General features: G+C 43.3%; 1 protein-coding gene across 3 annotated transcripts in view; it reads left to right on the forward strand.

The window, feature by feature from the left end:
* The window catches only part of acap3b (ArfGAP with coiled-coil, ankyrin repeat and PH domains 3b), a 50605-nt gene that overhangs the window by 27386 nt on the left and 1051 nt on the right, over positions 1 to 22168 (forward strand). The window contains exons 4-25 of one of the 3 annotated variants that reach the window (XM_052076518.1): positions 203 to 256; positions 3733 to 3791; positions 3978 to 4161; positions 4344 to 4388; positions 4495 to 4590; positions 4785 to 4859; positions 5731 to 5742; positions 11548 to 11660; positions 12156 to 12207; positions 12316 to 12416; positions 12796 to 12907; positions 13000 to 13232; positions 13679 to 13748; positions 13930 to 14024; positions 14109 to 14329; positions 14421 to 14513; positions 14674 to 14766; positions 16261 to 16484; positions 16563 to 16672; positions 16783 to 16893; positions 17620 to 17681; positions 21084 to 21130. In XM_052076518.1, the coding sequence (XP_051932478.1) occupies positions 203 to 256; positions 3733 to 3791; positions 3978 to 4161; positions 4344 to 4388; positions 4495 to 4590; positions 4785 to 4859; positions 5731 to 5742; positions 11548 to 11660; positions 12156 to 12207; positions 12316 to 12416; positions 12796 to 12907; positions 13000 to 13232; positions 13679 to 13748; positions 13930 to 14024; positions 14109 to 14329; positions 14421 to 14513; positions 14674 to 14766; positions 16261 to 16484; positions 16563 to 16672; positions 16783 to 16893; positions 17620 to 17681; positions 21084 to 21130 (2262 nt within the window). Of the gene's footprint in view, positions 1 to 202; positions 257 to 3732; positions 3792 to 3977; positions 4162 to 4343; positions 4389 to 4494; positions 4591 to 4784; positions 4860 to 5730; positions 5743 to 11547; positions 11661 to 12155; positions 12208 to 12315; positions 12417 to 12795; positions 12908 to 12999; positions 13233 to 13678; positions 13749 to 13929; positions 14025 to 14108; positions 14330 to 14420; positions 14514 to 14673; positions 14767 to 16260; positions 16485 to 16562; positions 16673 to 16782; positions 16894 to 17619; positions 17682 to 21083; positions 21495 to 22168 lie in introns of those variants that run through there. The other 2 variants (XM_052076517.1, XM_052076519.1) reach the window with 2 other exon arrangements.

The raw sequence follows: 22168 nt of genomic DNA on the forward strand, positions 1-22168 counted from the left end.
GTCATAAGCGTGACACGCAACCGCATACGGACGGGAGATGTTCGTGCTTACACGGCTGAAAAACGCCGCTTGCGTTTTAGGAAAACATTTGAAGGGTCGGGGTGCTTCGATGACTTTAGCCTTATCGCTGCCGCGAGCCTTAAATCAGTTACTTGCTTCGCATACTGTACAGTAAAATGCGGGAATGTGCTTGTGTACGCAGGATTGCCTTGAGAAATGCGGCGAAAGCCTCCAGGAGATCGTCAACTACCATATGGTGAGAACTGAATTTCAATTTCAACACGCTTCAGCCGTATGCTAAGCCCTACTCTCAACATTCATATAACATTGCACCCAAAGTCGGAATGATCAACATGAAGCAGCGTTTTGTCTCCTATCCCCAAAAGGGCAGCCAGTACAGAGGGACACATGTCCACGTCCTCTTAACATGCCGAGACATCCACTTCCGCTTAAAACACTTTATGTACGCACTCACACGCGCAGAGTTGGAGTTGTGACATTATTCAGTGACAGTGGATGTGCGCGCGCATGTGTCTGATTCAAACCACATGCTTCGTTCCTTGTGTAACATAACTAAAATGTAACTATTGCACACACATGCTTGAAAACACACGCACACAATCATATTCTGGACTTTTTGGCATGACTCAGGGGGTCAGGACGGAAGAAATATGTCTTTGTGGGAATTGTGTTACCTATTTCTTGCGTACGGGGTGGCATAGCTTAATGGTCGAGTGGTGGTTTCCCAAACCGCAGGTTGGTGGTTTGATCCCCGGCTATTTGCCACCATGTCCCAAGTGTCCTTGGGCAAGATGCTGAACCCGCAGTTGCTCCTGATGCTGCGTCATCAGTAGGTGAATGTGGTAACAGTGTAAAGCCCATTTAGCATTGAAAATGCAGTTACAAGAATTACATGGATGACAGATTGTCATCATCCTCTGGTGTTGACATTGATAATATGCGGAATTAACATGCCCGGTAAACGTTGCAGAGGATAGGATAGGAACCAGATATGGCGATTAGGCTGAATTGTTGATAACAATGACAGTGCCTTGTTTGTGGCTCGGCATACGGCTACTTGCATTCACGAGCTTCCCTTTTTTTTTTAATGTTTTAAACCTGCGCGAGGCTTTTATCTTCTGCTTTTTTCTTCTCATTTACTAATGCACTTCTGCATCTCGTGTGCTCTTTGTTACTTCTTGAATTAGTGACAATGTTCTGTCCTTGGGAGCTTCTGATTTTAGCGTACTGTTGCTAGCTCAACTCAAAAACCCTAAACTTCCCTAAGTAGACGAATAACAATGACAATAAACGATTGTCTTACATTTGTCCTACTGTATCTCTCTTCTCTTTGACTCAATTTCCTTCGCTCGCAAAGGGTCAATCCAGTTTGACCTCTCTAGGCTTTTCAAATCAACTCAATGTGCGCTGAACACAAGAGGATCCATCAGCTCAGTTAGATTTAATCGCTCTTTCTGTTTGCTGCAACATTGGATTTAATTCAGCTGGTGGTGTCATAAATACGCTGATCGTCGTTTTTAGACCCTCGAATCACGCTACGGCACGCCATCTTAGTTAACATGGAACAGCTAGACTCAATATGTGTTGTAGATATCCAATGAATAGTCAAACTTTAGTTTAAGCGTGAAACGGGTTTAATGGTTGTTTGTCAAATCTATCTTGAAAACATATTAATCACTATTTTGCGGTAACATATTATTAACCCGCTAGGGCAGGTGTCACCAACATTTTTGAGGGTGAGAGCAACTTCATGTGTACCGATTGTGTGAAGGGCTACCAAATTGATACACGTCTGAAATAACATATTTGTCCAAAATACCTTCAATAATATGAGGATGTGTTATTTTTAATACTTGATGATTTAAATTGTCAGACTTTGATCGTGTTTCGAAATGTCTCACAGTACTGCCAATGTTTGCATTTTTAAATCATAATTTCTACTAGCAAATCACAATGTCCAGGCACTGGCGGGCTACTCAAGTGGTCTTCACGGGCTACCTGGTGCCCGCGGGCACCATGTTGGTGACCACTGCGCTAGGGTGATCTATACTGTTTGGATTTAACTTCACTGTGTTTTAATTTTTTTTTTTTACTGCAAAAATGAGTGACTTTAAGTACAGTACAGATGGCCGACTTTGTGGTTGATCCTTTTTGCCCTTTTTTTGTAGAAGTTGAGGAACTGACTGAATTTTCATAGCTATTGCCATCCCCCTCCATCCCCCAAAAACAACTTTATGAATTCTACTCATTTGTCTATTTGAACAGATGGTATATGCTTGTCAGCAGCTGTTGCGTATCCTTGGACCGCTGCCTGTCGTGCGCAGAAATAAGCAGGGAGGGTCTCTGAACGTGACACGAGTGTTTTGAGTCAACCCAAATTCACATGACGATATGTGGGGGTCACGCCCAGCAGGACACCATAATCGAAAACAGGTTTGGGTGGAACTTTTGGACTAGTGGATGACTTTTGGATGGAGCTGCTTTAGATTTCTGAGTGGGCTGGCAACCTCACCACTGTGGAAAGTACCAAGCATTCCCATCACGGCACTAATCGTCCTGTCTCTTGAATTTGTATTGCCAGACAATAGAATAACAACCTATTTGCTGACCTCCGTAAGAAAAACAGGAAGAGACATTTGAAGTAAACACAAGCGATCCAGGACAACACGTAAAATTGGATTTTATTTGGTAAACAGAGGTTGTTTTGTCAAGCGCTTCGAACCGCCCCAACACATAAAGCTTAGCTTGTTAACTGGGATTGTCCATTGCAACAGTCACCCAGTAATGCTGTTTTCCCACCATTTGCAACATTTCTCTCTGCAGTTATCTCAGTTAGTGTTTTGATTTTTCATGAGGACTAAACTGTAATCAGCATTTCGAATGATATTGTGCCGATCTTGTCCACGAATGTGATGTGTAATTCCACTAAATCTAACAGGGAGGAGTATTAGTATTAAGACATAAATTCACCAGCCGCAATGCTAAGTACACTTACGCAATGTAATGGAATCCAATAAAAGTGTGCCTTTTAAGATAAGAACGCCTTGGTGTGATTGGCAATGTCATGGGAGTACAGTATGACTTCAACGATATGCTTGTTCTTGTAGATGTGAACAACTGCACTGCTTTATCCTGAGAGGCTCGCCATTAAATATTTTGCTCCTTCATTCAGCCCTTACTGTGATGCACACATCTGTCTGTTACTCGTCTGAACCGCTTGCACAGACACTCCTTACATATGTTTGAACTCTCCCGTGTCTATCAATGCGCCTTCATCTTCTTCACGTTTCCTCCCACGAAACATGCATCGTCATTTCCAAGGGCTACAAGTTTAGATCGCCATCTTGTGGTAGACCTATAAACTACAGCTTGTACTGTACCCCCTCATGACGTTGTTGAGTGCTAGCTGCAGATACCCGGGAAAACCCCCAAACATGATTCACACGATAAAAATGTCAATGCATTTAAAAAAAAGAGAAAATGTATGAATACTAAAATAATGACGGTCTTGTCTCAAGTTACTCACAAATAAACGTGTTGTTTGGGCCAGTTTATTTGAACACATATCTACCGTTCTTTTTTTTTTTTTGTAACTGGCAACAGGTGGATACACAGGTTAATTGTACTGTATTTAGTCGTTATGATAATAAGTAATTATTATTGAAGTGGTACTTGGTGTGAGAATCATGTCTCTGTCTTGTTTTTCCACAGATTTTATTCGACCAGGCTCAGAGGTCAATCAAGCAGCAGCTTCATGCTTTCATTAAAGAGTAAGTCTTCTATAGATTGGATTTTTCTAATTCAGAGCTTCCTTTATGGCCTAAATGATGTATATAGTACGTTTCCATGTCTTTTAAGTTTCATAAGGAGGATAAATGATATGAAAAATGCATGGGTGACACCTTATGAAAGTGAAAAGCCTCCAACGACTCAAGTGTGCCACGTTTCCCCAAAAGTGACGTGCGCAAGTTCAAGGATACTAAGAAGCAGTTTGATCGCGTGCGAGAGGACATGGAGCTGGCTCAGGTGAAGAACGCCCAGGCCCCCAGGAACAAGGTCCATGAGGCGGAGGAGGCCACGCAAGCTCTGGTGCTCAGCCGCAAAGCCTTCAGGCACCTTGCCCTGGACTATGTCCTGCAGGTGAGCCACATGCACGCTGTCATACAAAAATGTCCACAAGGGGGCGCTAATGCTCCACGGCTACTCAACCTCATTTCATGAATTTCTGGCACTTTTTAATTGTGGCAAAAAAATTTTTTTAAATGAAACCATTAAACTAAATGAGCTGTATTAATTAAAGTGCTGTGTTCTTTTCTTGACAGATTAATGTGCTTCAGGCCAGAAAGAAGTTTGAAATCCTGGATGCGGTGAGAAACTCACATTTATCTCCCTTCGGTTTCACATGAGCATACTGGTACAACTCCTCCAATGTACATGTTTTTGGAAATGACAACAGAATGCTTCTCTGTGCAGATGCTGTCTTTCATGCGTGCGCAGTACACTCTTTTCCAACAAGGTTTCAACATTCTGGATGAGATTGACCCCTACATGAAAAAGTTGGCTGCCCAGGTGAGGAAAACCACCAACATGCCAAATAAACAGAACTCCTTTGGCTCAGCCAGCCTGCCTCTATGACTGGTTTTAATCTGCTCCCTCCAGATGTCAAAGCATCTGCTAGTTCTTTCAAGTTTCACCATTAATGTGGCTTCCATTTCCATGGACCGTGGTCTGATTTGCTCCGCTTCTACTCTTGCTTTGTGCAGCTCGATCAACTTGTCATCGACTCAGCAGTGGAGAAGAGGGAGTTGGAGCATAAGCATGCCCTCATCCAGCAAAGGGTGAGAGAAGAACACGTTCTGAACTTCCTTGCTGCATCATATCAAATTTGTTGTTATTGTTGTAATTGTTGCAATCACGTGCCGATTTGCTGATTTTTCTGTTAAATATGGTCACAAGGTGTGTGTTTAAATACAGTTCAAGTATTATTACATTCAGTACCTTAACTCATTCAGTACCAGCCAATTATGGACCAAGCCTGAAAAGACGTTTAAAAACGTCTTTGGGAGTGAATGAGTTAAGTACTTAGGGCTTCAACAATAAGCTTAAGTGACGTCAGACATAACTTGGTCTGGATCTCCTTCCTCGGAAGCGCCGAGTACTCATCATTTCTCCGCGTGCTGCATTTCCATCCCATTTGTTCTTTTTCAACTCATTGGTCAACTCGAAACGGAAAAGCGGCTCACACGGTGGCGGTTTGATGTATTTTATGGGTGAGGCTGCCGAATATAAGCCCTTCTTTTCTTTGCGATGCCTCACAAAGATAATCCATCTGTTGGACCAATAGGTTTTCTGCCTGACTTATCGCATCCCTCTGATCAAAGTAACTGCCAAGCGAAGGCTTCTTTGCCAGATTTAGTGAACATGGCTTTGTCTAAGCTCAAACAACAGCGCTGCTCAACACAACATAAAAGCAGGAGTTGAGAACATTCGTCGAGACATTCTCCCTTTACATTGTGAACATTTTACATGATCCGTGTGGAAAACCTGCCACTTTGTTCTTCGGTATACTACAGGCAAACTGTATGGCAGTTGCAAGAGTGTTTTAAAATGATCATTTCGGTGTGTAAAAAAAAAAAAAATCGAAATGTGATCTAATGCAATGTGTGTGTTTCTCTCCCTTTGCCTTCAACCGGTCCCATTCCTCTTCAGACTCTGATGCAGGTGAGTTTGTTTTGCCCACACACTAAACACATCCATCTTGAACCATGCGGGGCCCTGTCTTTGTGTATCGGGCGGGACATGAATCAATTCAGATGTTACACACTGATGGATAAGACATTTTAGTACTTACCTTTGTGCAACCGTTTCATGAGTGTCTGAGGGAATTTGAGACAAGTCAATGTGATGACTATGCACTTTTGTGTCACCTTTCCAATGAAACGGTCTTTAGGATGATGATGGTTTGGCAACAGGATTTCACCGAACATGTGTGCACGTCTGTGTCTGCTTGGCCGGTCGACCTCTTTTGGTTGAGTGCGAGTGTGTGTCTGTGTATGTTTCTCTCTTGCGCACTCTCACACCACCACAAACATAAACACACCATCTGCAACAAACCCATTCATTCAGGTTTATGGTCATCACTCGGTCACTCCCTCCATAAACTTGCTCTAAATAGATCCGTCACTCAATCTGTTCCGCATTGATTAACAACTACCAACACACACACACACACACACTCAATTATGTCTTTGTGATGACAATTTTTTGACACACTGCATTTCCTATAACTCTCACAATGATTGGTAAGTGACTGATAGGGACCATATTATATTAAGAAAGTCTTTCCGAACTTTTGTTGAGCCCAGACACCCATTTTATATTTGAAAAATAGAATCGCACCAAGCCAAAATGGAACAAAATGGACAGTATGAATACTGAAAGGATGGTCGTCTCATATTTAATTGAACACAAAGCTGCAGAAAGCCAGGACTTAAGCTGTTGTATAATTGACAGCCAGTGGATTGTACCTTCTGCCGTCTAATGGAAGCGCATTTCATTGTTATGCCTGTTGTTACATGTTGCTTGCATTAAATATTGATTTATTAATGATAATAACTATGTTTTCAGCAAATTAAGTTGAACTCTCACAGCACACTGGAGTGCCACAGCACCCTCGTTTCTCATCACTGTATTCAGAGATACTGGAATTATCTAAGCTTTCATTTACAAAGACATATTTAGGCTCCATTCCGTGCACTTTGCACCACAAAGAGGTTACCGGTAGTTAGCACAGGCCGGCGGATCAAACGGAGGACGGGCTGCGCCACCGTAGCAGTGTTTACAGCTCACTACACTCACTATCAATCAAAGGGGATCGTCTCGTTCCTTTTAAATTCGGTGCACTCACAGTCCGGCGTGGCATCATGGCGCCATCTGGTGGCACCGTTACTGCGTAATCGCGAGTAAGAGCATCGTCACTGCTCTTGCTTTAATGTGGCAACTAAAAACATAAGTGTGTATTAATTGAACACAGAATGAGCTGGTAATAACGGCTGGCAACTTAAATATGTTGGTGGGGCTGACACCCCCGTCCCCCCCCCCCCCCCCCCAATCGACCAACTTCACAGATTTCACTTTGGAACAGCGGTTGAACCTGCGCCAAGGCTTACACTAGCATGGCTTTCCGCCACCAAATTGTCACTCCGCAAGGCACACCTCCAAATTTGCTGCAGTGGAACGCCCATTTTGGCACGGACCAGTCGGTCAAATCGGCAGACATCCACAGCGAGCCTTCCACTGGCACCAAAGAAATCAGATTCTGCCAGCTGCAGATGCGCTGGCTCTGAAAACCGAGCTCATTGTGTCAGGGGAGCATTTTCCTTTTACGCTGTTCTTCTAAAAAGGTGGCAGTTCTTGTTACAGATGCTATTTCTCGTCGCATATTTGAAAGTACTTAAATCCCCCTCCTTCTTTGTTGTTGTTGGTTTACAGGCTTAGTTATTGTTATGCACGATTGTTGATTTTCTTAATATTATTGTTTGTTTTTTTTCCCAAGTGATCAATCGGATTGTCCGCCGAAAGAGCCGCTTCGAGCTGAGCTGTCAGAGTGAACGATAATGCAAAACCTAATCCCGATAAACCTCACAGATTGGGATTATGTCAGCAGAGGCCGGAATGGGACTGTTACTCTTGAGTAGTAGCGCATCTGGCCCGACTCTGATTTGGGTCCGTAGTTTTGGGCTGAGTAAATACTGTGGGCCACCAACGAGAGGACAGAAGGTCACTGGAGATTGGAGAGATGTGACTGTGCACCAGTCTAGCCGTAACCCACTTCTTCTCCTAGCCAAACGCAACAGATGGTATTAGCACACATGCGTGTGAGGGTGAGTGTAAGGGCAAGTGAATTACAGTCAACTGTCCGGTGGCATTTTTATACGAGGAAATGTGGAGCTGTACTAAGCGCTTAAATCAGCTACGTATCAGAGTACCCTTGTCTAATGTTTTTTTTTTTTTTGCTTGTACAAATCATACAGATAAGAGCAATGCAACAGAAATAGTTTTTTTTTTTAAAGTCTAGAAGATGCAGCAAGCCGGAGCGATAGAATCTGTTTTTTCCATGCAGCCATTTGTTGTGCAGAAGAAGGTAACGAGGCTCAATCCCAAGTGACTCATAGGGCTGTGAAGAAGTTGTCATGTGCCAGATGCGCCCACTCGGTTGTTTCAAAGATGCGCTAGGGCGACGATGTTTTGTGCCAAGACATAAATAAGCGATCAGAAATGGCTTCAAAAATAAGAGTCGAATTTCACACGACTTTTTTTTTTTAAATTCATGAATGTGCATTGGAGCCACTCCCCCTGTTTTCAATACACCAGCGTTCATTATTTTCAGTAGTTCTGTCCAGATGACACACAAGGTGTCAAACATCAGGCCCAGGGGCCAGATCTGGCCCGCCACATTCTTTTATGTGGCAAATTGCTTTCAGGTTGAATATTATTGAGGTCTTATCGCAAACCAACCTCCACTGAATTGAACAGCGTGCAAACAAACATTTTTTCTTCAAAGTTTAGTCATTTTGCTGTGTGCACGCTGACGCCTTGAAACATTTATCTGGTTTCACGGTGATAAAGGCTCTCAACCACAATGTGGCCTGCGACAAAAATTCCTTTCACATCCTCAAACACTCATACAGGAGAAAACATCTGCCAAAAGAAATGGAAGAAAAGCAGCAGAGAATGTCCGCCATGAGCCATTACGACACATTGGCCCCCATAAAGCGAAACCTGCAGCCACAAGACAGCCGACTTTCTTGATACTCGATGCAAGCTATTATTTTGTGATGTGGTGTATAAAAGAAGTGAGCTGAAGTACAATGTCAGTTGAAAACGGGGTGGCAGGTGAGGGAATGCTGACAAAAAGAAAATACCCTTCGAGCTATCTCCCCCCCACCCCCTTTTTTTTGTTTGCTGCTTGTTCCTCCCATTTGTTATAAACTCCTCCCTGCTGTCCTTTCACTGGCATCTTTTGTGCAGCGGTGACTTCATTGTGGCTCCCAGGGGATTGTTGCCTCACTTTGCCATACCTCCATTTTTCCAGCTTTTTAACTTTGTTGCATGTGCCGAGGCAGTTTACCAAAAAAAAAAAAGTTTCGATTGAAATGAGGGAAAGTAATTTTAGGCATGTGAAAGGCTAAAAATCCACTCAGAGGTCGCAGTGTTAGGCACACTGAATGATCCAATACAAATATATGCGATCACCTCTAGTTTAAATTAAGTCACCACAAAGCAGTTCTTCACCGTTGCAAATAGCGACAAGAATAACTAATGCCCGGAGACAGCTGGGATAGGCTCCAACTTGCTAGCCATGTAGCATAATTGCATTGAATTTATTTTGAAAGAGTCCATTTGCCTCAATTCAACTTTTCTGGATTTCGATTATTTAGAATTCTGAGAATACCCACAGACGGAAAGAAAACCTAAATTCTTTAGCAAGCATGTTTTTTTTTTTTTTTTTGTATTGATATTGTGGCAATAACTTCAAAATGACATGCAGTTTTGCCATTAGGCTGATTAGGCCCGGGGTGTCCAAATATGCTGTCCTGCACGTTTTCGATATTTCCCGCCTTCGACACACCGGATCCAAATGATCAGCTCATCAGCAAACTCCGCAGAAGTCCGAGAGCAATCCTTGAGCCACTTGTGTGCTGCGTTCTTCAAGCCTGCGGCTGATTTAAGGTGGGAAGCGAGGGGCTCCACGCCGGTGCAGGGGAGCCATAATGTCAGCTTGATTAGGCAGGAACAGTTGTCACATCCACAGATGGAAAGCCAATGGAAAGCCGACTCCTCCATAAAAGTGAGGATGTCGCCGCAGGCTTGACAAAGGGAGGTGCGGCCGAGCGATGAAATGTTTGATCCACTTATCCGGCAGCCGCGACGGGGTCACGGGGGCACCAGGACCTCACAGCTGTATGGAAATGAGCACCCGTGTCACTTGCAGAAGGCGGGGTAGCGTGCAGACCAGCACGTGGTAGTGGAGATACAGCACGAGTGGCCTGCTATTATTCTCGATCGATGAGTTTTGCACTTGTTAACGACGTGCGAGATATGGCGTAGATGCTCTTCTCTCCTCCACATTCATTTTATTTCATTTAACTTGTTTTGAACATGCTGTTGGATGTCAGTGTGGTAAAGATGAAGATACTCGGACGGTTGAGCTATCCACTGGTGAGGAAAGTTATTTCCTTTCGCTTGGCATAGCGGGAGTGGGAGAATTACAAAACTCGTTCGGGGTATACAGTATATTGTTACATCTGTGTTGACTTGTTTTGTTCTGTCTATGTCCTAGCTCTTCATTGCATTGGGTTATTCAAATCTTGTAACTTTATCTGTATTTATTTTTTAAAAAAACAACAGCAACTTCTGAATCTGCAATTGCGCAATAAAAATGAGATGCCACGTTTACTCCATTTTGTTTCGTCGAGTGGTTTCACAAAATAACATTGAATTGATGGAAATGTGCATTAAAAAATAGATGGATAATAAAAGAATAGCATTTAAAAAGTTACACGTTGATTTGTTTGTACTGTAGTTAAAAAAAAAGTTTGGTAAAAGAAACAATCGAAACTGAATTCAACTGTTGCCTCACAAAAGGTTTAAATTCGACAATCAAGGAATCACCTCACTAATTTCTGAACTGCCATTTCTCAAGTGTAAACGAATGGAAGCTTGGCATTCAAGGTAGTGGCTGAAGGTCGTCGACTGCATGCTGTCCACTTTTTAGCATTTTTAGCCGAGTCATACAAGTCTCAAAATAGGCTAATCACTGTATAGTAAGGCTTAAATCGGTAAGGCTGTGTGACATGGTCTTGAACATGCAGAGGGAGATAACTGCATGTGTGATGGAAGGGACTCTTCACATTAAAAGCATTTTTAAAGTGCATTGTTACTATAGCCACATTGTACTGAGAATAACATTTTTGCGACACTGCTGTTTCTGGTCCAATAAATCTCCTCAACAAAAGGAAAACCTGACCTTGGAGCTGCCTTATCTTTGTCATCGTTCTCATTTTCCGTCTCTTTGTCATCCACCTCGTTGAGCAAGTGGCTCCCAGACTTAATCCTCTCTGCGGAATTGCCGCTTTGTGTCGACAGAAGCTCAAAGGGTGACGAGATAAATAAATAGGCGCAGAGTCGGTGTTGCAATGTGGAAAGGTAACCTGAGAAACGGATGGAAATGCCGCCTAAACGGATTGCTCACTCCTCCTTTGAGTCACCCATCTCTCACAATGGAGACGCTGTCGAAAATAGGCGCAACAGTCGCAACATCCTCTCTCAATATACAATTAGCTTGTAATTGTTGTCTAAACGCAGACTCCGCGTATGATCTTACCTCTTCTCGAAATCGTCATTGAATTGTGCTAAGCGTCCAATGTATGACCACGTTTTGTTTTTCTCTTCCTCATTTACAAATGAATCAGGAACTTGATTCCAAATATTTCAGCTGTAATTTTAAGGAACATGTCTCCACAGGACTTTTCCTACGATGACCCCAAGTTGGAGTTCAATGTGGATGCCCCCAATGGTGTGGTCATGGAAGGCTACCTCTTCAAGAGAGCAAGCAATGCTTTTAAGACCTGGAACAGGTAAAGTGTAGTACTGTACGGCAGTCCGTCTCAAATAGCTGGGCGTGATGTGATGCCCCCGCATTACTAGAATAAAATGTAATTGCACAGCCACTCCTGTAGGTGGCAGTGGTGCTCTCGTTGTCGGAGTGTTGGCTCCTCTGCAGAGGTACACCGACAACAATGTTATAGACAAATGACAGATGTTATGTGGATTAACGTGAGATTTGTGTCATCGTGCATTTTCCTCAATTCTTGATTTGTGAAACGCAATGCCAAAGGAGGCATTTCTGTCTGCCTCACAGAATCTGAATTGAAGATACTGTATTGATATCGCATGATCGGTAACTTCAATACTGAAGCAGTCAACTGTCCAATAATGCTTCGTTCTGTTTCAAATTTTGTAACTCTTTATTTTTATCCGTAGATTTTAGAGTCATTATTGAGATCATATGTGAATTTCCCTCACTATAAGTTCTAAAGATTGTCTCACTTCATGCCCCCTCTCCCTGCAAGGCGATGGTTTTCCATCCAGAACAGCCAGCTGGTCTACCAAAAGAAACTGAAGGTACAATTGGATTTTGTAAATGATCTCATTCAATAGTGTGAGCTTTCGCGATGAAGTTTCGGTTCTAATTTGTCACCAATTTAGTGATTGTGATGCTCCTCTTCTCAGGACTCTTTGACTGTGGTCGTGGAGGACCTGAGGCTGTGCTCCGTCAAACCCTGTGAAGATAACGAGAGGAGATTCTGTTTCGAGGTGGTTTCACCCACCAAGTAAGTATAATTATGTACAACGTGGCCCAATAAGGACAGAAAATGTACTTTAAAATGATTCACAACTTATCATTTACATATATACATTTCTCTTCTTCATTGGCTTTACTCGTATTAGTTGTATTGCAAGTCGCTGTCAACAGTAATTTAGCGTTGTCTGCGGTTGCTGACTCATCTCGTGTTGCCTCACAAATTTAATGTCTGTCGCGTCTTTAAGTCTCTCACTTGCGCAACAAAGGACTCTTTGTGATTCAACCAATTACTAAATCATCAGCGATGCCCCTAGTGACCGAATCTTAAAGTCAGTTTGTTGAAGAAACGGCATTGTCCAATTCAGTGATGTAGCATGTGAAAAGTTGTTTTCCCATCACCTTTGTAGGAGCTGCATGCTACAGGCTGAATCCGAGAAGCTGAGGCAGGCGTGGATCCAAGCGGTCCAGGCAAGCATCGCCTCGGCTTACAAAGACATCGCTGACAACTACTACATTGAGGTATGACTCGGCGAAACACGTAGTCCTTAACTACCGACGACGCTCATTAAATCGATGCGTCGTGTTTGAACTGTGATTCCTTGTCTCCATAGCGTTTGGATCGCACGGCCTCGCCCTCCACGAGCAGCATCGATTCAGCCAGCGAACCCAGAGACAGGGGTGAAAGGGCCGAGAAGGGAGTCCGGGGAGGGGGCGAGGGACTCCTCCAGAGGGTGCAGAACCTGCCGGGGAATGAATTGTGTTGTGACTGTGGCCAGAGCGCTCCCTGCTGGGCCTCCATCAACCTCGGCGTGCTGCTGTGCATCGAGTGCTCGGGGATCCACAGGTTCACCTTCCTACAACAAGACCTATTATTATCATTATTATTATCATAATAAAAAATAATCAATTTTCTAGAGTATTGAGCGGTAGGGTCACAGGTGAGCTAGAGTTTATCCCCAGCTGACTTTTTGCTAGAAGGGGTACACCCTGGACTGGTTGCCAGCCCATTCACATATATGTAGACAAACACACATGAACTCTCGCATAATAGAATAATATGTTCTAAAACTTGAAATCCTTTTTTGCATGTGTGTATGTCTGTGTGAGCGCCACAGACACACTCCAGATTTTTGGTTTCGAAAGTCTTACTAGAAGTATGGAAATTATTCTTGCACCGATGGGCTTAACAGACTCTTTCGTTTCTTTCATTTTCACTACTAGGAACGTGTAGTTTTTTTTTTTTTACTAATAAATGACAAAAAAATACTCATTACCTTTTTTTTTTACCAGGAGTCTCGGCGTCCATTGCTCTAAAGTGCGATCACTAACCCTTGACTCATGGGAACCGGAACTACTCAAGGTCAGCCGTTCTTCTGTTTCTAATGTTCGTCCCACTTCGGGTTACAAAATTCCATCCGTTTTCAAAGTTGGAAACTTTCCATGTGAATTTAAAACACAACAGCGATTCATAATATTGAAGATTCTTACGATTTTTTTTAGGAACATTCTGTAACGCATATCTCTCCCGCTCTTGTTTTCAGTTAATGTGTGAATTAGGCAACACTGTGATCAATCAAATTTATGAGGGAGCCTGCGAGGAGCTCGGGGTGAAAAAGCCCAGACCGTCCAGCACAAGGTCGGCGTTTGAGCCTTGCGCAAGCCATTCTCTCACAATGAACGTTTTTTTAAAATGTGCACTATGGTGTCTTTGTTACTCCAGACAGGAAAAAGAAGCCTGGATTAAGTCCAAATATGTGGAGAAGCGCTTCCTAAAGAAGATGAGTGGGAGCGAGGCGTTGGTGGAAGGTGAAAGGAAGTCGCGACCGTGGACCGTGAAGAAGTGCCAGCGACACAACAGCTCAGTTCGGGCGCCAAACAAAGCCCGCAGGAAATACCATCGCTACGAGCCTGGCAGCGCCTCGCCTGCGAATCTCTCGGCAGGTCAGTGGGGCAACAAGCCTCGTGGCTGTTTTGGGACGATGAGCGGCTCCAGAATCAACCTCTCTCGATTACTCTTGCGAACTTTCGGCAGCGGCTGCAGCCAAGTTTCGCCGGGATTCCCTTTTCTGTCCAGACGAGCTGGACTCCCTCTTCTCCTACTTCGACACAGGCTCGGGACCGCGCAGTAAGTTCACTTTGCATCACTCGACCTTGTAAAGGCGGAATAAAAGCAGAGATGAGCAAACGCTGGTGCTCGAGGGCCCCAAAAGATGGCGCTATGCACACAAGAGGCACCTTATGTCATAATTAACGTGTCCGTGGCTTGGCGTGGTTTGGCCCCGCAGGCCTGAGCAGCGACAGCGGTTTGGGAGGAAGCACTGACGGCAGCACCGACATCCTGGTGTTTGGTTCTGTGGTGGACAGCGTCACAGAAGAAGGTACGTTCACATATAAACATGAGTGCTAATCGTCATAGCAAGTGACAGTGTCGCTAGTGAGCTATTTGTAGAGCAGACCGGCAGGCTACTCATGTCCTTGGGACTAACTAGTACATGCTGGCATCATGTTTTATTTTTTTGCGTGTGAAGGACAATGCACATTAGTCTAAAGCAGGGGTGTCCAAACTTTTTGCCAAGGGGGCCAGATTTTATGTGGTAAAATGTCGGGGGGCCGACCTTGGCTGACATTCTTTACATTGAACAACAATATTGTTCAACAAATTTTAGTAAGCCAGTCTGTTTCACATTTCCATTTTTATTTTAATTTCAACAATCTTAAGAATTTCTTTTGGTTCATTTGAAACGGGTATATCACATGCAACTGCTTATTCACTTGACTTTTTCTTAAACGGAAGTCTCCTGAGTGCAAATTGATTGATTTGAAACATAAAATGTATCACCATGACTTTTCAATAGTCACAAAACCTTTGACTCGAACAACAGGGAAATGAACAAGCAATACACATATCCACAACTGCAAGGATCATTTGAAATATGACATATCAGTCAATATAAACACGGAGTGATGTCTTGTTAACTCGTGAGTGATGCCCTCTAGTGTCTAAATGCTATTACTCATTTAGTGAATGCTATTACTCATTTAGCCACTAGAGGGAAGCAGTACTCTATGAAACATCGCTCACCAGTCTACGAGACCTCAGTCAATGCAACACGTGTTCCATTGCGCCCAAACTGCGGGCCAGACGGCACTGATTTTATGACAGGGGCCTGAGGGCCGGATGAAATTCGACCGCGGGACGGATTTGGCCCCCGGGCCGGACTTTGGACATGCCCGGCCTAAAGGCATCTGGGGAAGTAACTGTAACTGTGTCTCTTTCATCTAGCCTCCCGCTATCCCCCTTCCTCCTCCTCCACTGTGCGTAACTGCTCACCCCTCCTCTCTCTGCTCGCCGAGAAAGAGAAAATAAGGCGACTCCCCTCCAGTTGACTTCAAAGTGGCGGCTCGTTTACTCAACTTTGCAAACAGCCAATCGTATTGGGCCCTGGAAAAATATCAAATCAAAAAGACCTCATTACTGGTAACATGAGTAATATGAGCAGTTATTGAAACTGTGACTTTTTAAAACCGCTTAGATTGATTCTCGGGTTGACGGTTCGCCGCGAAGTGATATCATGAAGAGGGAAATTGGAATAGTCGTGTGAATTGGAATAGTCATGACGTACTCTCACCATAATTGGTTTCTTTTGGGGAATTATGGGAACCACCTAAAGGGTATTTAGCAACATGAAAGTCAAATCAAGTCAATTTACTCCAAGAACAAAACATTGGACGCATAGTGTACAAAATGTCTGGCTTTTACAATTGAGTTCATTCCCAGGGGCTGGTTAGTAATATTTATTGCAAATTCATCTGCAGTGTTTTTTCAAAGTCATGAAACTCGTTTCTCTTCTTTTTCTGCTGTTGTCCGCCAGAAGAGGAATCGGAGGAGTCTTCCAGTGGTGAGGTAGAAATTGAACAGGAAGTACCATCAGACCCCGAGGATCCCAGGGAGCTCCACCCCGGCGCGCTGCTCCACCGCTCGTCCCGCCTGCACAATTTGCCCCTCATGGCGGAGGCGCTGGCTCACGGCGCCGACGTTCACGCTCCGAGTGAGGAAGAGGATGGGAAAACGCCACTCATACAGGCTGTGATGGGGGTGAGAAGAACTTTGTCATTCGTAGTCTGAGCGACGTGGATTTATGATTGACGCGTTTCTACTTTTCTTCTCCGTCAGGGCTCTCTGATAGCTTGTGAGTTCCTACTTCAGAATGGAGCCGATGTCAACCAGAGGGACATGAGAGGGAGAGGCCCGCTGCATCACGCCACCTACCTGGGGCACACCGGGTATGATATTACACAGACGAGATGTGCCACTGAGGGATTTTCTTCTTGGAAGTAGCGAATACTCCTACTTGATGTCCATTTCATGGGACTAAATGCGTGTCGTTGTACAGCCAGGTGTGTCTGTTTCTGAAGAGAGGGGCGTCGCAGACAGAGGTGGACGAGCAGGGCTACGATCCGCTCAGCATCGCCGTGCAAGCGGCCAATGCAGACATCGTCACCCTGTAAGTGAGCCCTTCTTTAATCTGAACCGCTGAAGTTACTATTTTTTTTTAAACATGATCAACTCTTATAAAATTTGTTGCATTAATCCAACTGGGTTTTCTTAAAGTTGATTGGTTCCGCTCATTATTCTTGCTTTATTTTTTGTTCAGTTGTGGATTCATGTATTGTAAATACAAATCCCAATATTTCATTGTTAAAATACACAAATTTGAATATGATACAAAAAAAATAGAAAAATAAACATCCCGGCAGTCCAGTGGTTAGCACGTCGGCTTCACAGTGCAGAGGTACCGGGTTCGATTCCAGCTCCGGCCTCCCTGTGTGGAGTTTGCATGTTCTCCCCGGGCCTGCGTGGGTTTTCTCCGGGTGCTCCGGTTTCCTCCCACATTCCAAAAACATGCGTAGCAGGCTGATTGAACACTCTGAATTGTCCCTAGGTGTGAGTGTGAGTGCGAATGGTTGTTCGTTTCTGTGTGCCCTGCGATTGGCTGGCAACAGATAGATGTGATAATACTGTAAACAGATAATAGATGTGAATAGTGTACGATCAAATATACCTGCTGTCCCAAATTCAGCTTGGGTGGGCTCCAGCTCACCTATGACCCTGATGAAAATGGACAGTATTAAAAAAAAAAAAATAAATACCTGGATGCGATGAAAAAAAAATGAAGCAAAATCCCCTTCCTCATCTCATTTATCGGTCTTTGTCCCGTCTGTCTTTTCAGCCTGCGTTTGGCGCGGATGAATGAAGAGATGCGAGCGGCAGAAGCTCCCCTGGGACAACCAGGTCAATACCCCATCACCAGCCCCACTGAGCAACAGTACAGGAAGTGCATCCAAGAGTTCATCTGCCTCACCATAGAGGAGTTTTAGCATCTTGCGTCGTAGAGTCCTCCTGTAGCTGCCTCTAGACACTGATGTCAGCTAGATCAAGTCTTATGGGCAACGCAAAGCCCCCTGATGGACCTTTTTTAACTCTTACTGACCAAACTGCCTCCCTCCCCTCACCAACCCCCTCCCATGCACCTCAGATTTCCCGCTAGGATTCTGCTCGCCATCCCACACTAGCCGCATCACATCAAGTCAAATGACATCTGCTTGTCGGTGTTCTGCTAACATCCTCTCACGCTGCGGTTTAAACTCTCATGGGAGGCCTGTCGCTCCATTAACCAGGGCCGAACAGTCTCTCCTCAGCCTGAGGTGTAAATAGTGTCATTTAGAAAGTGCTTCACCGTGTTGATGTGTCATGTGGCATGAGGCGAACAGCATTCATTGAAGGACACAACTGCGGTGCGTAATAAGTGGTGTCAGGGAGGGATGTAAAAGTAAAACTGTGATAAAAAGACTGCTTTAGACGGCTTTAAGGGGGGAGAGGGCGGGGGCTTGTCGTTTTTTTTTTTTTTTGAGTTGAGAGTTGAACAGTATGATGTCATAATACATTTCTGCCAAGCAAACGAGAAAAAAAAAACACTCGCAAAAATGAAGGATGGGCTTGATGTTTTCCATGTCAACTAGTTCCTCTCGATTTTATTTTGTTCGTCCAGCCCCAAAACATGACGTTGGTGAATCTTAATTTTTTCATGTTTAGCTGACAAAATACAAAGACCCTTTGGATGGTGATGCGCCGTCTCTTCCTGCTGCTTTCTTCGCTCCCTTTGTCTGCCTGTGGCGGGCCGTATATTTGCGACCTGGTCCGCCATGATATTTGAGGTCACGTCACACAAAACAAGGGCAGGCAAGTTCGGTTTCTGCAGGTCCTTCCTGTTGCTATCTGAATATTTGATATGGTTGCCACAGCTAAAAACTGAGATTTTTCTTTGCGGTGATATCATCATTGAACTGCGTTTTATTTTCCACAATGATAATAATTTGAAATAAATATACAGTGCTATTGGCGAGGATGGTAATGCAGGCCTACGACAAACAGCAAAAATTCGTTAAAAAAAAAAAAGTGTACAGTATACTGTATTTGCCTATAGATGCCACAAGATGGCAGCAAAGCACTTTTTTCTCTATTAGACAAGGCCATGGCCTTATGAAATAAAGCTCTTCCCTGAACTTCAACATATTTTATTGTTGCCTAGATGGTGCCAAAGCAATTCTTTTCTTTTAGACATGGCTATGGCTTTCAACACAAAAACAGTGAATCGGTGAAATAACAATCTTGCCTTGAACCATAATTTGTTTACTACATGAGCGTAATAGCAAAAGTGGTGACCTCCAGGAAGAGACAACACCATGAGGCAGTTGACATTACCAAGAATAGTCAATGCTTCATTTTTTGATTTCTAATACTGTGCACTTTCCCCACTTTCAGTATTATCATTTTATTATGCATTACATTGTTTTCAGGTACTCTTCTTTTTTCCGATTTCTTGTCTGTTTCTGCCTGTCTGTCTTATTTTATTTGTCTTCCCAGAGGAGCCGTGCAATGCATTTACTGACGCAGTTTATTATCTTCTGTTGATGATTGTCATTTTAGTCTTAAAATATTGCTCGCAAGTGTTTTTGACAGTAGCCCGATAATAGCAGTCGTAGCGGCCCTTTTCGTGACGGAATGTGGAACGGCCTTACGTTACGCTTGAAGACAGTAATCAGCGTTCAGCGCTGACAAGAGATTTTTCTGAGTTTATGGAAAGAAATGCATTTAGTTTCATTTATGGTTGCATTCATTAGCGAGGAGGAAGTGATAAAATCCATAAAACCTGAGCTCGGTACATGGCAGTTGGAAGCGTTCCATCACAGGATTGACACTTCTGCAGAAAACACCGGTGCTGCTCACTGCCCTTGACTGAAGAAAGATTATAGAACCACACCCGCATTTACTGTTCCTGTAAATACTCCATGTTACAAAAATCTGTATCAGTGAGATTATGGAGCACATTTTTCTTACATGTTTACACACTTTGCAGGCTCCAATGCCTGATAGCTGACAGTGTTCTCTGCATGCTTTGTGGGCAAGTCAACGCGATTGACGCTCCTAGCATGCTCTGATATTTTTCTACAGTTTTGATCACATTGTGCAGTGCAGTCCTGTGGAAATAAGCATGTACCAACATGACCTCTCTGATGTCACAATCAAAAATTCTTTCCACAAGCAGTAATTTCATTTTTTTTAAGTTTTTATTTTCTGCCAAAGACTTTTGAAGGGAAAGTGTCTGACCTTGTATTATATCACGGTTTTTTTTTCCTTCTTTTTTTCGTCCACGTGATACAGTTTCTGAGTAGATGCAGCTTAGTCTTGCTATGCTTTGTGAAGTGACAGTGTGGTCCGAAAAACACCGTTGGGTGTGCTCACATGATCAAAAATAGGACTGGGATCCGCACATGGCAATAGTTAAAGACTGCAAGTAGTAGAAGTCTAGGGGAGGGGGTAACCGTCGCCCCCGTGGAAGTGTTCGGTGTCGTGTCCATTGTGTGTGTTGACCTAGGAGTGGTAAAAAGGTGCTGTAAATAGTACACTCGTTCGTGTATTTGTACTCCATGCCTGCCTCTCAGCGTTCCATAGCAAATCGTGACGCTCCGATTTCTTTCATGTTTGTCTTTTTATTCTCTTTCAAAAACCACCCAACACACCAATAGTTGGACATCTTGGAAATGTTATTTCTCGTCTTTAAACACACAAAGGCCAACAGCAACAAAAAAAAAAAAAGATGAATCCAATAAAACTGAGAAACTCTTCATGAACTAACCCGGCCTGTACTTGCTGTCATTTCTGTTGTCCTCTTGCATTCCCTCAGCATTGTAGCAAAATTGAATTGATCACTTTATCAATATTGGATTTCAGGGATCGCTCTGTGTTGGGAGACTGCTATTTTTTTTGTTTTTTAATTTGCTCTCGCGTCCAAACTTTCCCCGAACACACTGGACTTATTCAAAGCATTAACGCAGGCTCATAAAAATGAGCCGTGCCTTTTTAAATGCCGCATTTGAAAAATAAAATTCACATTAGTGCTCCGTACCAAGCGGTGCAGGGGTTTTAGGCCTGAAGCATGACCGTGTGCCTTGAATAATTCAGTGTCTTCACTTGTAAAACATTCATGTGACCTCACAAGTAGGTTTTTTTTTTTTTTAAACACCAACTATAAAATTTTTACTCACTTGCCAGAACTGTTCTGTCATTTTATATTCATGGAAAGACAGACCACATGGGACACTAACTGACATGTCATTGCTTCTCTCACCACAGGTGTTGCCAAGGGCAGCAGAAGGTTTAAATCTTTACCACGGGCTAGAGTGAGTGAAGCATCCTGGGCCGTCGCTTTTATACTGTGGTGTAGCGGGACACTTTTGGTTCTTCCTTTCTGATGACGGTGTGGTTATTTTGAGGGGTCTTTTGGTCTTTTTCGGTCTGAGGCTAAACATCTGGAGCTAGCTTGTTGCTTTGTGAGATATTTGCCACATATATTATTAATATTTGGTGTCTTTTGTATAAGAATCTCAAGATACAGTGTTGGCTATGCAGACACTTTCTCGTGAGATCCAATACAAGAGTTATGTAAAAATTTAATGTGAGGGTTTCTTTCAAATCAACAGTTTAAGCTAATTTAGGAAAAACAAATCTACAACTAAAAGAAATTAAAATATGGCAGTAGTTTTTTTTTAAATGAAGCTATAGAACCATTATATTGGGTTAAGGATTTGACCCAACACTTGGGCTCAAGATTTTGATTCAGCAAGAGGTCAAAACAACCCATATAGATGAGTTAAGGCTACTAAGAGGTGGTTTAGCAAGTTATCAGTATAGCCGTGGTTAAAACAAATACAAATTGTATCCCCAAAATGCCCTCCACCATTGTGAAGATAAGCCATTCAGATAATAGATCGATGAACATTTTCAAAGCACAAGCAATTGTAGAATTTTTATACCAGGTGCCCTCCCTAACTCAATCCACCTATTTTCCATGGGTGTACCTTCGCCCCCACACTTCGATTAGCCATGAAATGAAAAAAAAAATGTACACCACTGCAAACTACAAGCACATATTTTTAAAAGCAATATTGGCAGCGTCAACCCAAACTGAGCATTATCCCTGTACTACTTTCACCCACTTTATTTCAAAAAGCTCTCATATTGGATCTTATTCGAGTGAACTGGTGTACCTAATGAAATGGTGGGTGAGTATTTCATGTTTATAAACCTGGCTCACACCTGAATCACGTTTGTTAACATGTCTTTTTACCTCCACATACTCTCTCATTGGAACACACTCAGCTCCACTGCTACATTTAAACACTAAACAATAATGCAATCGGATTTATAGCCATCAAAAA

This window comes from Hippocampus zosterae, chromosome 9 (genome assembly GCF_025434085.1).
Source record: "Hippocampus zosterae strain Florida chromosome 9, ASM2543408v3, whole genome shotgun sequence".
NCBI classification, from domain to species: Eukaryota; Metazoa; Chordata; class Actinopteri; order Syngnathiformes; family Syngnathidae; genus Hippocampus; species Hippocampus zosterae.